Genomic DNA, 14954 nt, shown 5'->3' with positions numbered 1-14954 from the left:
CTAATATTAAACATTAATATTTATGTAAAGCCTGCAAACATCGTTTTACCATCTGGTATAGGGATCCAATAAAGGATACGGAATCTATACAGTGACTATATTGTGACTGTGCAAATTTATACTTTATGGTCTTAATGGTTTTATCACTTTTAATGTTTTAAATGCTTTGTGTTTTATATTTGTTTATAATGTGTTATATTCTTTTTAACTGCTTGCTGCCCAGAACCATATATGTGAGATGTATCATTATATAAATTTAGCAAATTTACCAAACAAAGAAATAAGTGTGTGTGTGTGTGTGTGTGTGTGTGTGTGTGTGTGTGTGTAAAAAGAGAGAGAGAGTCAATGGAATAAAGTCAAATATTTGTGAATTTATTTATTCTACATTGCTATGGTACTTGAAATGAATTAGAATTGATAGCACAGCTTATCTTTAATTGTTATTTATTAGCCTGTTCATTTTGTTCTGCCTTTGTGATTTGCATTAAATTTGGCTTGTGTCGTCGTAATGTTGAATGTTTTGCTGAATCTAAATATTTAAAAAATATTATACATTTAAATTGATTTATGTTGATTTTGCACTATTTATGTACGGTACTATTTTGCACTATTTTAAATACTACTTTGAAAAAACAGCATATAAATAAAATTAATCTAATTCATGTGCATTTATCCCAATAAACTGATTTGAAGCTCAATTATCTTTAAATATTCCAAATAAACTAACCTCAGGTTTGCTGAAGTCAGCAACAAGATAGGTTGGATTAGACAACTGTTTCTCCAATGGTTCCTAGGAGGAAAAAAGGAATCTACATATAATTTTCAAAACAAAGAAATAATTACAGGCAAACTGAATTAATATTTTTCAAAACCATACATTAATTTTAGCACAGTATATTAGCAAAAACAGCCAAAAAATGGAATGTGATCCCAAAGATAGTGGAACAAATAAAATATTTTAAATAAACAGCTTCCAGAGGATAAAACCCTATTCTCCAAAGAAAAATCATTAGTAACAAAGTAGAGTTGTTAGCAAATCACAATGAACATAATCTTTATATTGTTCCATAATATCAGTTAATACGTACTGTATTACTGCTCCTACCTCCAAGCACCAAAATTCTTTTAGAGCAGGGGTTATCACCCCCCAGGATCTGGTATTTTCAAGTGAGCAAAGCCCCATAAATGCACATGCAGGATCCAGGCAACACACAAAACCATGTCCCCCAGTCCGCATAAACATCATACTCCATGGAACCAATCTCTGGCACCCAAAAGATTGCCCCCCACCCCCGCTATTTTAGGATATTAAGATGGGGGAACTGAGTATTTGTATAAGAGGACTGTTGCTGTCCTTGTTAATTTAACTATGGTTTACTCAATTACTTTTTTCAATCTAACCATATGGGCTAGGTGTACACAATAGAATAAAAGTAAAGGTTCTATATATTTTTTAAAAAATATCACTGTAATATTTCCTAACTAAAGAACTTATTTATCTTTGAAATGTATCATCAGATTCTCATGGGATCCTATTCTTCCTAATTTCTTAGACACTTTTCCTTCAATTTGTAATTTGTCTTTATATCATCTGTTGAAGTGAACATATTTCATCGGACATAACTATTACAAATTAAAATAGACTAAAATAATATTAAATATTCACTGAGTTTATCAATGGTTTATTAATAGATTTAACAATGTGTATTCATTCATTTAAGATTTAACGGAACCATGTAATCATATAGAATGTAAGCTTATTTCAGGTAGCTGACATGCTTCAACATTAATGCTTTCTAATCTAACACTGACTGTGAGATTTTACAATAACTTCTAGATTTTAGCTATGAACAGATAACCTAAGACAGGGCTTTTCAACCAGTGGTACGGGTACCACCTGTGGTACATTGGCACCTGGCAGGTGGTATGCGACCATCCTAGAAAAGTTGTACTGGGGGAGGGGAATGAGCTGAACTGGTGGCAGCACTGCACAAGCCTGAGCGAGAGATGGCTGGAGCTGCAGGGCTGAGCAGAAGCACCAGGATCAGCGCTTCTTCGGGGCTGTCAGGGCTCAGCAGAACCACCAGGTTCAGAGCCAGGCTCCAGCTGGACCTCGACGCTGATCGTGGTGCTTCTGCTGAGCCCAGAAGTGCCGATCAGCTGGAATGTTGCAGCATCTCCAGGGTCTTGTGATTTACATTCAGATGCTTGGCAACTGATTCATATTTATGACGGTCAGTGTCCCAGGATCATGTGAAGTGACCAAAACCTTCTGCAACCACCCATCAGATGGGGGGAATAAAAACTAAACACCCCCCCACCCCACCCCTGCTGCCAATCCTCAACAGAAATGCTCACAACAATGAAAACCTCGGATAGGAGGAAGAGCGCCACTGGGACGGCAGGCAGGTGCCTTGCTCGGCTGTGGCTTGGGGGCACTTTTTTCAGTGCCATTGTGACTTCAAACAGTCACTAAGCGAAATGTTGTAAGTCGAGGACTACCTGTACTTCATCACTTTTTTTTTTTGGTCATCAAGTTTTTGACATCTTGGTAGGCGACTGGTGGTACTCAGATGTTGCCATATCCTAAAAGTGGTACAATGGGTGAAAAGGTTGAAAAGCCCTGACCTAAGATAACTCCTCTCCTACAATGTAAAATTTCCAATGTCAAACATCTTTATCATTCCCAAAGCAGGTTTCTCCAAGGAAATCTGTATTTCCAGATATCCAAAATCTCTGAGCACTGCCCCACTTAAAACTTTTCTGTTATTTTCTGGAGGGCTCAATACCATATATTTATGATTTTGACACTCCACTTTATGGCATTTGCTTATTCTGATTGTTTAGTGACAGAAAGTTATGAAATGGCAAGCAAACTATGAAAATATTTTCTGCTAAATTTGCTTCTCAATTTTTCCAAAAACTTTTTTTCTATTTATTATCTAATCATATCATTTTATGATTAATTTTTTTCTTGAAAATTTACAATATTTAATTAATTATTGTTCTCTTTTTGTCTATTTTATCTATTTTATCTTTTTTGTTCTTTTTGTCTATTTCACAGACAAAAACCTAGAAAAGCACCAGGCCCAGACAGGCTAACTCCTTCTTGCTTGAAAATCTGTGCTGACCCAACTGGTCCCCATCTTCACCTGCATCTTTAATAAATCACTAGAGATGTGTTACGTTCCTTCTTGCTTCAAACCCTCTACTATCATCCCAGTACTTATGAAACCCTGCATTAAGGAGCTGAACAACCATAGACAGGTTGCTGTGACATCTGTGGTTATAAAAACACTTGAAAGGTTAGTGCTGGCCCACTTGAAAACATTCATGGAACCTCTGTTAGACCCTTTGCAATTTACCTACCGAGAAAATAGATTGGCAGATGATGCTATTAATATGCATTGCACTACATCTTACAACATCCTGAATCTATGTTAGGAAGAAGCAGGTGAAGCAAAATCACATCAGATACTTGTAGAAATAGCAGAGATACCCCCCAGGGCTGTGTGGTCTCTCCATTTCTCTTTTCTCTCTGTACCAACAACTGCATCTGTTAAAGTACTGAAGTTTGTGGATGATACAACAATCATTAGTCTCATTCAAGACAAAGATGAATCTGCATATAGATGGGAAATTGAATACCTGGCCTTGTGGTGCAGCCAGAACAATCTTGAACTGAACATACTCAAAACTGTAAAGATGATAATAGATTTTAGGAGAAGCCATCCTATTCTACTATCTCTTACAATACTAGACAACACAGTATCAACAGTGGAAACCTTCAAGTTTCTAGGTTATATATCTCAGGATTTGAAATGGACACCTAACATCAAAAAAGTCATCAAAAAACACAACAAAAATGCTCTTCCTGCACCAACTCAGAAAGCTCAGATTTCCCAAGCAGCTGGTAATACAGTTCTACAGAAGAATTATTGAGTCTGTCATTTGTACTTCAATAATTGTCTGGTTTGGCACAGCAACCAAACAGGACAGACACAGACTTCAACGGATAGTTAGGACTGCAGAAAAAAACAATTGCCATCACCCTTCCTTCCTTTGAGGACCTGTATACTGCATGAAGCAGAAAGAGGACTGAGAAAATAGCTACAGTTCCCTCATATCCTATAAATAAAATGTTATAATTCTTAACTCAAGATGACACTATAGGACATTGCACGCCAAAACAACTAGACACAAGGACAGTTTTTTGCCCTCATGCCATCACTCTGCTAAACAACTACTTCCCACAACACTGTCTATGCCTTAGGATGTCAAACCATGTAGTAGGGCTGTATTACAATTAACCTTCTCATCTTTCCTATTACCTATTCCTTTATGACTATAATTTTGTTCTTAGTATCTTATGATTTACAGGTGAAACTCGAAAAATTAGAATATTGTGCAAAAGTTCATTTATTTCAGTAATGCAACTTAAAAGGGGAAACTAATATATGAGATAGACTCATTACATGCAAAGCAAGATAGTTCAAGCCATGATTTGTCATAATTGTGATGATTATGGCATACAGCTCATGAAAACCCCAAATCCACAATCTCAGAAAATTAGAATATTACATGCAATCAATAAAACAAGGAGTGTACATAGAACAATATTGGACCTCTGAAAAGTATAAGTATGCATATTTACTCAGTACTTGGTTTGGGCCCCTTTTGCAGCAATTACTGCCTCAATGCGGTGTGGCATGGAAGCTATCAGCCTGTGGCACTGATGAGGTGTTATGGAAGACCAGGATGCTTCAATAGCGGCCTTCAGCTCTTCTGCATTGTTCGGTCTCATGTCGCTCATCTGTCTCTTGGCAATGCCCCATAGATTCTCTATGGGGTTCAGGTCAGGCGAGTTTGCTGGCCAATCAAGCACAGTAATCCCACGGTCATTGAACCAGGTTTTGGTGCTTTTGGCAGTGTGGGCAGGTGCCAGGTCCTGCTGGAAAATGAAGTCAGCATCCCCATAAAGCTTGTCTGTGGAAGGAAGCATGAAGTGCTCCAAAATCTCCTGGTAGACGGCTGCGTTCACCCTGGACTTAATGAAGCACAGTGGACCAACACCAGCAGATGGCATGGCTCCCCAAATCAACACAGACTGTGGAAACTTCACACTGGACTTCAAGCATCTTGCAGTGTGAGACTCTCCATTCTTCCTCCAGACTCTGGGTCATTTCTAATTATCTCCTCTGTGCAAAAACCCAATCTCATCTTCCCCTGGATTCTGCCATTCCCAAGGGGGAGAGGGAACAGGCATGGGGCTTTATTGCTTTCACTTCCTCCATTAAATATAACCTTTTGTTTATTCCACCTGTCTGCTATCCATTACAATGTAACCAACTGCTTCTTACTAGGCATTCGCTCTGAACTTACCGGGCAACTAGAAAAGTGGGTGGGGGGAAAAATTACAACCCTCCAGGATCTGGTTTGTTTCTCCAAAGGAAGTGTGAGATGCTGTGGAAATGATCGTGCTGCAAACAGTTTGTTATCTTTCCTTTCCCACAATGGACTTACCACCTGGAGATTGGCTAATCTGGAACTGACCAAATGAACTGTGGGGTGGAGTTTGCTTGGGGCCACTTTAAAATTATCAAGATGTAAGGGAATGCCTCAGATCCTGTCTATTATGCCTGCTATATCCTATTTCTTAGTAAAAGATCCTGCTTGGAAAACCCTGTCTCCAAGAGTGCTGCTTTCTTAAGAAGTGGGAAGAGATGGGTTCTGACAATTCTGTTCTGTTCCATTCCATTCCATTCCATTCCACTGCACAAATAAAGGTTCTTTTGTTACAATGCTAGGCTAAAACATGTTTAACTAGTTTCAGTATATTGTTTATTCACTCCTTGCTTACTAACCACAATTGCGACTGACAATTTGATTGCTAAGTCTTGCAGTGCCTAAGCAGAAAATTACATGGCTATCACGGACTTATGATCTTACTTTCCTTCCAATCATTAAATTAAATGTTGTGGTTGTTAAAAAAAATAATGTGATTGTGACTTATAGTTTTATTTCTGCCTTTTCTATTGTTTCTCACAAGCCAATTGCAAAACTCGCAAAAGGTGATCACATGAACGAGGGATGCTACAATAGTTGAAAATGCACCCTGGTTGTGAAGTACATGAGTGGTGATCATGTGAATAAAGGATGTTGCAATAATTGTAAATGTAAGGACTAGTTGCAAAGTTGTTTTTTTTAAGCACTGTCATAACTTCAGTTACTAATGAGGCAGTCAGTGAGCAAGGACTACCTGTATAACATTTAGATACAACTGAAACTTTTAGATCAGAAAAATTCAGAACAACTGATTCTCTAATGAAACTTAATAAAAATATGTAACAGTTATATTTCTGGCCAAAAGGCATAAAAATAGAACAACTTAAAGCAGAAGGAAAAATAGATTTAAAAGGACCAATAATTAGAAACAGAACAGGCACACAAACAATAAAATCCTGATCAAGACATTTAGGGCAAAGTGCTACATACCAAAAGGCAGCAAATCTCACTCCCTTGTATAAAAGCCCTAATAAAGATTAGAAAGATCCTCAGTTGCTACAGGAAGCATTTGGAACCCGTTTTTTATGCCAAAGAACTTGTTATGAAAGAACTTGTTATAAACCAAACTTTTATCCCTCCAATATATATATAGTTTCTTCTTTGAATCTGCACCAAGTATGGATTCAAATTTGTCCAAGCAGGTATTCCTGGTTTTCTGCATATGTGTGTATTTCCTTCATATACAACACATTCCTCTTCCCTTTTCATATGGTGTTTCTTTTAAATAAGTTATACACTTCAATATTCGCATTTTGCTCATGAATTTTATCCAACCAGGATTTAATAATGTTTGCTAAACCTTATTTACCTGCCTGCATTAAGATTTCTCATTCTTTTTTATTATTCTCCATACATTCATTTATCACATCCAGGTCAATAAAATCTAGAAGAATATATACACATACTGTTTATAGTTATCTTTAGAGACACTTACAAAATGAAATACTTTAGGTATCTTTACTTGGACAGCTATGCCACCATGTAAATAAGGTTCCATATCTGTAGTATTCCCAATGCTGAAGGAATAAGGTGATATAACTGAAAGAGAGAGAAATCAGTTGGGGGCAAATTTTATCTTCCTTATCTGCTAATCTTAAATAAAATGAAACTGAAAATGTTTGTTTTATATGGTTCTACAAATCCAGTTTGACTTTTATTGTTTTACAAGAAAAATAACTCAGGTCATACAATAGTAAGCTAATTATCATATACAATTATATAAAAATGGAACAAAGTAATGAAATTCTATTCTATGACTATAAAAAGAACTATATCATAATCAGAATATAAGAATGAAAAAGTATTTAATAGTAATATGCAGACCTCACTGGTTTGGGAATAGAACATTCAGAAAAACCTTCAACAGACTATGTTCTTCTAAATTAGTTGATGGGGTTTTTTGAAAATGAATCCTATAAACCTAAAGTGGCTTGAAATATTTGGGGCATAGAATTCCTAACAAAACTGGCCTGTTATTGTTTAATATTTAACTATTGGCTACTAACAAACTTCTTGGAAGAAAAGGAGGAAGATATGTCTATCAAATTCATAAATAAAATTGGTTGGGATTGAAACACTGGAAATAATTTCGAAATAATTTTGGTAGTTTAGCAAAGTGAAATAGCCAGGATTTTCAGGCTCTCTGGAAGGCCAAAGTTATTTGAATATAAGGAGGGACATCACTCCGGAGAGCAGGTACTACAATAGAGAAGGCATACTTCCTGGGTTCCCAAAAATGACCCTTAGTTGAAAGACCTGGAGCACGCCAACCTTGTTGGCTCATATTACATTGGAAGACACAAAGAGAGATAGGTGGTTCCTCAGATCAATTAATCATAAGAATAGAGCTGGAAAGGACCTTGGAGGTCTTCTAGTCTAACCCTCTGCTCAAGCAGGAGACTCTATACCATTTCAGACAGGTGGCTGTCCAGTCTTTTCTAATACCTCCAGTGATGAAGCACCTACAACTTCTGAAGGCAAGCTGTGCCACTGGTTAATTGTTCTCACTTCAGGAAGTTTCTCCTTAATTCCAAGTTGTTTCTCTCCTTGATTAGTTTCCATCCATTGTTTCTTATCCTGCCTTCTGGTGCTTTGGAAAATAAGATGACCCCCTTCTGATTTGTGGCAGCCCCTCAAATACTGGAATACTGCTATTGTGTCACCCCTAGTCCTTCTTTTCTCTAGACTAGCCATACCCAATTCCTGCAACCATTCTTCATATGTTTTTTGTCTCCAGGCATTTAATCATCTTAGCTGCTCTTCTTTGCACTTTTTCCAAAGTCTCAACATCTTTTTTGTAATGTGGTGACCAAAACCAGATTCAGTATTCCAGGTGTGGTCTTAATAAGGATTTATAAAGGGATACTAATATTTCACACAATTTTTATTCCATACCTGTGTTTATAGAACCAAGGATTGTATTAGCTTTTTTTGGCTGCTGCCACCCACTGCTGGCTCATGTTTCAGTGATCTTGCATTAGGACTCCAAGATCCCTCTCACAGTTACTGTGTTTGAGCCAGGTTTCGCCTAATCTTACTAGTACTTTTGGTTTTTCCTCCCTAAGTGTAAAATCTTGCTTTTCTCTATACTAAATTTCATTTTGTGGCATAGGGCCCATTCAAATCTGTCAAGATCTTTTTGGATACTGAACTTTTCTTCTGGGGTGTTGGTTATTCCTGCCATCTTAGTATCATCTGCAAATTTGATGATTTTCTCTTCTATTCCCTCATCTAAGTCATTTATGTAGATATTGAAGAGTACTGGGTCTAAGATGGAACCTTGTCATACCCCACTGTTTACTTCCCTTCATGCAGATGTAGTACCATTAAAGACTACTTGTTGAGTATGGTTTGTCAGCCAGTTACAAATCCATATGATAGTGATGCTGTCTATTCCACATTTTTCTAACTTACGAAGAAGTAGGTTATGGTCTACTTGGTTGAATGCCTTACTGAAATCTAAGTATCTAAATATACTGTGTCCACAGCAGTTTGCTGGTCTACTAATTTAGTCACTTTGTCAAACAATGAAATAACATTGGTGTGGTATTATCTGTTTTAACAAATCTGTGCTGGCTTCTAGTTATAACTTTGTTTCTAGATGTTCACAGATCTATTTTTTTAATATCTTTTCTGTTATCTTCCCAGGTATTGATGTTAGGCTGATTGAGCTATAGTTTCCTGGGTCTGCTTTTTTTTCACTTTTTTGAAGATGGGAATCACATCAGCTCTTTTCCAATCTTCAGGTAGTTCCCCGGTGCTGAGGATTTTTTTAAAGATATGGTATAATGGTTCAGAGATAACATCTGCCAACTCCTTTAGAATTCTGGGATGAAATCCATCACGTCCTGGTGATTTATATTCATCAAGATCAGAGAGGCGTTCTCTTACCAATTTCTTGCTTATTTTAATTTGTATTTCTAGTTTGTCTTTTACAGTTATGCTTTTGGTAGGCTGGCTATAGTTTCTTTTTGTGTGAATGAAAAAAATGAGCTAAGCAGCTCTTTTTCTCTACTGTCTCTTACTTTCTTGCCATCTTCTCTCTTTAGTGGACCAACTGTTTCCTTGACTTTTTTCTTGTTGTTTATATGTTGAAAGAAACTTTTTTTTACTAACTTTGACTTTTGTTGCAAGTCTTTATTCATTCTGAGCCTTTGCTTTCCTGATTTATCTTTGCAAATTCGGGTTTCCTGATAATAGTTATGCCTTAATTATGTGTCCTTTTTTCAATTATTTTTTGCACTTGTCCTTTTTGTCTTTCAGTTTATTAGAAAAATCTTTGTGCAGCCATGCTGGCTTTTTTTTTATTTCTTGTTTTTCATTTTTAGTGGCATTGTTCTGGATTGGGCTTTTATGGTCATATTTTTCAGTTTCCCATACTTCTTGAGTTGTTTTCCCCTTTGGGCTTTTCATCCATGGAATTTTTCTTAGGCTCTTTCTGAGTTTGTTAAAATCATCTCTTTTACAGTTTAAGACACTGGTTGGGTTATATTCTATTGCTTGTGTTTGCATTATATTGAATTCCAGTATGGCGTTGTCACTCTCGCCCAACGTTCCGGCAATTTCAATCACTTCTTCTCTATTAGTAAGAATTGGGTCTAGTAGCTTTTCCTCTAGTTCCCTCCTCTACCTTTTGGATGACAAAGTTGTCAGCTAGGTTAAGTTGTTTAGGAATCTGTTCGATTTCCCACTTGCTGCAGAGTTTGCCTCCCAGTTGATATCAGGGTTGTTAAAGTCTCCCATTAGTACTGTGGTGTTTCCTACATACATTTGTTAACTAATTAGCAAAGAATTCATCTATTTCTTTTGCTTGGTTGGGTAGCCTGTAGTATATGCCTATAGCAATGTCATTCTTTTTTCCTTTTATATTGACCCATATGGATTCTAGGAAATTTTCAACCTTGGTTTTGTGCATTTCTGTAGAGATGTAGTGAGATAATGAGGTTTTTCCATGTAGATCTTTATAGGTCATAATCAACAATGCACTCAGACACATACTGTTAACCAGTGCAACTCACACACCAACTCAAGCTGTGCAAAAGTCTTCCTAGACATAGTTGTCACTTGTTCATTGAACAGGAAATGTAAATCCATAAAGAGCCTCAAATTGTACATCACTCTTAAATGGGGAAATGAAATCTTGTCCAAAATTAAAGGTATAGTATCCCCAGATCTAGGTCTTGATAAGATTGAATCAGAGGCAGTTCCACCACATCCAAATGTGCACAACCTCCAGAAACTAGGACAGAATCTGGATATCCTTTCTTGACCAGTTGAAAGTTGACAGATTGGATATCATTGATGTACTTATATTTGGGGTGGCATTGTGGCATTAAGAAACCAGGCTTGTTGGCTGGAAAACTGACAGTCCAGGTTCGAGACCCGAGTGCCACATGACAGGGTGAGCTCCTGTTCTCACCTCAGCTCCTGCCAACTTAGCAGTTCAAAAGCATGCTAATTCAAACAGATAAACAGGTACCACTTCAGTGGGAAGGTAATAGGGCTCCATGATGTTATGCTACCCACATCAGAATGGAAACGTTTTCGGACAATGCTGGCTCAACAGCCTTTAAACAAAGATGAATGCAGCCTCCTATAGTCAGCAGTGTCCTATAGATGCTATCATCTCAAAAAACACTGGCTTTTCTCTTCTTCACACGTGTTTTCCTTGATTTTAAGATCTTCAGTATTGCTTAAGATTGCTTCATCTGCAATATTCAGTTTGCTTTTCTTTGTTGAATTGTTTGTGATTTTAAAAATATTTTTATCTAAGAAATTCCTGCCATTTTGAGTTTCTTTCCCATTGGTTTTAACAAGCTAGAAGCTCTCTGATATTTTTAAAATTCACTTTACATTGAAGAATTTGGTCCATCAGAATTCTGCTCCGGTTATCTGTTTGGAATATATACTGTACTTGAAGGTTTGCATTTCACAGGAAATATTATTTCTCCTTTAAAGGAATTCATCCACTCTCCTCCACTTAAATTGTTCAAAGGTCATTCTTTTCTCAGCCACCTAGGGTAGGGGTAGTTTAGTGTCTGTGTCTGTTATTGTGCAGAGGCCATGACATATTTATTGAAGGCAGTCCTGTCAACAACATCTCAGGATTTCATATTCTCCAAGGTAAATCCTTGAAATGTTCCAACTGATGCTGATCAAAGTGTGTTCTGATAAATTATTTTTTGTGTTAGTTCTAATGCTGGGTGTGGCATGACATAAATCTAACACATTAAAATAAAGTCAGACATTGAAACAAGTGGACTGAGATATTTTGGTTGTGCTGTCTATCCAAAACCATATAGTATCTACCTTGCAGTTATTATTAATATTTATTGATAAATTATTCAATTGATGCAAAATTCATAAAATACATGCAGGAATCTTTAGGAAGATAGAATGACCAAACATCTATAATCTTTTTGTAAGAATTAACATCAACCATTTTTCCCATGATTGTAGTATATTGCACCCCTACTTCAAAATTCCCCCAGAACAGACATTTTGGATATAAATCTTTCTTGCTATAAACTTAGTTTATAATGATGTGTTTTTACTATTGCCACACAGTTTGAAAAAAAAGTTTGGCTTACCAGTTATCTGATGGGTGGATCCATTTAATGCTGACATTCCATTAATTTCCCGGAAAGTTACAAACTGTCCAGTTTCAAGTTTATGAGGATTATTATCAAGGCAGGTGACAATACCACAAGTTGCCTAAATTGGAACCCACCAAACAGCAAGGAAAAGTAAGACTGAGTAAATATTCAAAGACAACAATTCTTATTCTTGACTTGATTCCTGATAAATACATGAATATGTAGTTTTCTTGGTAATTGTAATTGGGATTTTTTTAACCTCCAAATGTAAGGCTGAGAGAGATATTAACTAGTTTCCACATCTATGGTAAAAATATTACCTGTTTCTAATCTTATTCTAATTTTATTTAATAATTGCAAGATATGACTGATGCATTAAAACAAATGTTAATATGAAAATTCAAATGATCATAATCAAAATTCTGCATGCATAAGCCTTACAAAATTGTAGTGGAAGGCATGCACATACTGACTAATGCATCTCTCCCCCAATGGAGATTCTGCTATATGACAGTGACGATGTTGGTTGAAAAAATTTCCAAAGTAAGTAAATAAAGGATTTCTTCCATTTTATAAATTTATTCGTAAGAGTGAATGGATATTGATTAAAATATTTGATTGGCTTAGTTGTTTCAACATTTTATTCTTTTGGATGAATATAGTAAGTAAGGTATACAAAAAATATAAGTTATTACATTGTAGACAGATGAAATAAAAAAAATTACACAGTTCATCTTGACTGATTATGTAATACATTTAGCCTTAAGGACTGCAAATGTATGAATTACAGGTAGTCTTTACTGACTGCAACTGGGACTGGTAACTCTGTCTTTAAGCAACTGAATAATTAAGCACAATTTCACATGACTATGCCATCTTACAATAGAGGTAGCCCTCAGGTTACAACTGTAATGGAGCCTACCCATTAGGGTCAAAAGTCAGGAGGAGATTAAGTGATCTACTTTAAGTGAATGAGTCCTCATCCCAGCTCTGCCAAGTGCATTCATTAAACAAATGCACAGGTCATTAAGCATGCATGGGGTAAATTGGATAGGGAAGATGATGGTGGGCCTAGTGCAGGAACAAGACCACCGGCTTTCAGCCACCCAAAGCTCCCCACCACCAAGATATCCCATGAATTGCCTCCCAACCCTTGGGGTCCCCACAGTCACTTGGTCCTCTTCCATACACAGTCCCTGTACTTACCCTGTCACCAATTGATCATTTAACTTTCAAATATCTCCATAGCTCATGAAGTCAGGGTAGGAAAAGAGGGCAAACTCCACTGCTGGGCCAAATGGCAGAAAAACAGCCATCTTTTCCTGAGACACTGGTACAGCTCTGTCTTCAGCAAAACTCTAACCTTGTAACACCGTCCCTCTTTCTTCCAGTAAACACACGGCACAAGTACCCAACATTCCCTCTTCCAGCAAACTCACAAGGCTACACACTCTCTTCCACACTTGCCTTCTTCAAAGTGAATCAACATAGCAAGCAAACTTTCTTGTTGTTGGAGGAAAGAAGGAGTGTGTGGCTGTTTGAGTTTGTTAAAAGAGGGAGTGTGGCCATAGGCATATATGTGTTTGCAGGAAAAAAGGAGAATGTGGAAGTAGTGTGTGGAAAAGGGAGAGTGTAGCCACATACAGTCATGGCCGAAATTGTTGGCACCCCAGAAATTTTTCCAGAAAATCAAGTATTTCTCACAGAAAAGTATTGCAGGAACACATGTTTTGCTATACACAGGTTTATTCCCTTTGTGTGTATTGGAACACAACAAAAAAAGGAAGGGAGGAAAAAAAGCAAATTGGACATAATGTCAAACAAAACTCCAAAAATGGGCTGGACAAAATTATTGGCACCCTTAACTTAATATTTGGTTGCACACCCTTTGGAAAAAATAACTGAAATCAGTCGCTTCCTATAACCATCAATAAGCTTCTTACACCTCTCACCCAGAATTTTGGACCATTCTTCCTTTGCAAACTGCTCCAGGTCTCTCTTATTGGAAGGGCGCCTTTTCCCAACAGCAATTTTAAGATCTCTCCACAGGTGTTCAATGGGATTCAGATCTGGACTCATTGCTGGCCATTTCAGAACTCTCCAGCGCTTTCTTGCCATCCATTTCTGGGTGCTTTTTGACGTATGTTTGGGGTCATTGTCCTGCTGGAAGACCCAAGATCTCGGACGCAAACCCAGCTTTCTGACACTGGGCTCTACAGTGCGACCCCAAATCCTTTGGTAATCTTCAGATTTCATGATGCCTTGAAGGCAGCAAAACAATCCCAAAACATCATTGAACCTCCAACATATTTCACTGTAGGTACTGTGTTCTTTTCTTTGTAGGCCTCATTTCATTTTCGGTAAACAGTAGAATGATGTGCTTTACCAAAAAGCTCTATCTTGGTCTCATCTGTCCACAAGACGTTTTCCCAGAAGGATTTTGGCTTACTCAAGTACATTTTGGCAAACTGTAATCTTGCTTTTTTATGTCTCTGTGTCAGCAGTGGGGTCCTCCTGGGTGTCCTGCCATAGCGTTTCATTTCATTTAAATGTCGACAGATAGTTCGCGCTGACACTGATGCTCCCTGAGCCTGCAGGACAGCTTGCATTCCTTTGGAACTTGTTTGGGGGTGCTTATCCACCATCCGGACTATCCTGCGTTGCAACCTTTCATCAATTTATCTCTTCCGTCCACAACCAAGGAGATTAGCTACAGTGCCATAGGTTGCAAACTTCTTGATAATGTTGCGCACTGTGGACAAAGGCAAATCTAGATCTCTGGAGATGGACTTG

The 14954-nt window shown here is 37.3% G+C and overlaps 1 protein-coding gene across 1 annotated transcript in view; it reads right to left on the bottom strand.

Moving 5' to 3' along the window:
- The window catches only part of UBA6 (ubiquitin like modifier activating enzyme 6), a 106989-nt gene that overhangs the window by 47277 nt on the left and 44758 nt on the right, over positions 1 to 14954 (bottom strand). Inside the window, exons 9-11 of the mRNA XM_083377075.1 lie at positions 12156 to 12279; positions 7001 to 7104; positions 728 to 790 (exon numbers count right to left, since the gene is read on the bottom strand). Coding sequence (XP_083233201.1) covers positions 728 to 790; positions 7001 to 7104; positions 12156 to 12279 — 291 coding nt within the window. The remainder of the gene's footprint in view (positions 1 to 727; positions 791 to 7000; positions 7105 to 12155; positions 12280 to 14954) is intronic.

The sequence above is a fragment of the Vipera ursinii genome (genome assembly GCF_947247035.1).
Source record: "Vipera ursinii genome assembly, chromosome: Z".
In the NCBI taxonomy this organism is placed as follows: Eukaryota; Metazoa; Chordata; class Lepidosauria; order Squamata; family Viperidae; genus Vipera; species Vipera ursinii.
Note: the sequence above shows the minus strand (reverse complement) of the source record. Positions and strands in the feature narration are given on the sequence as shown.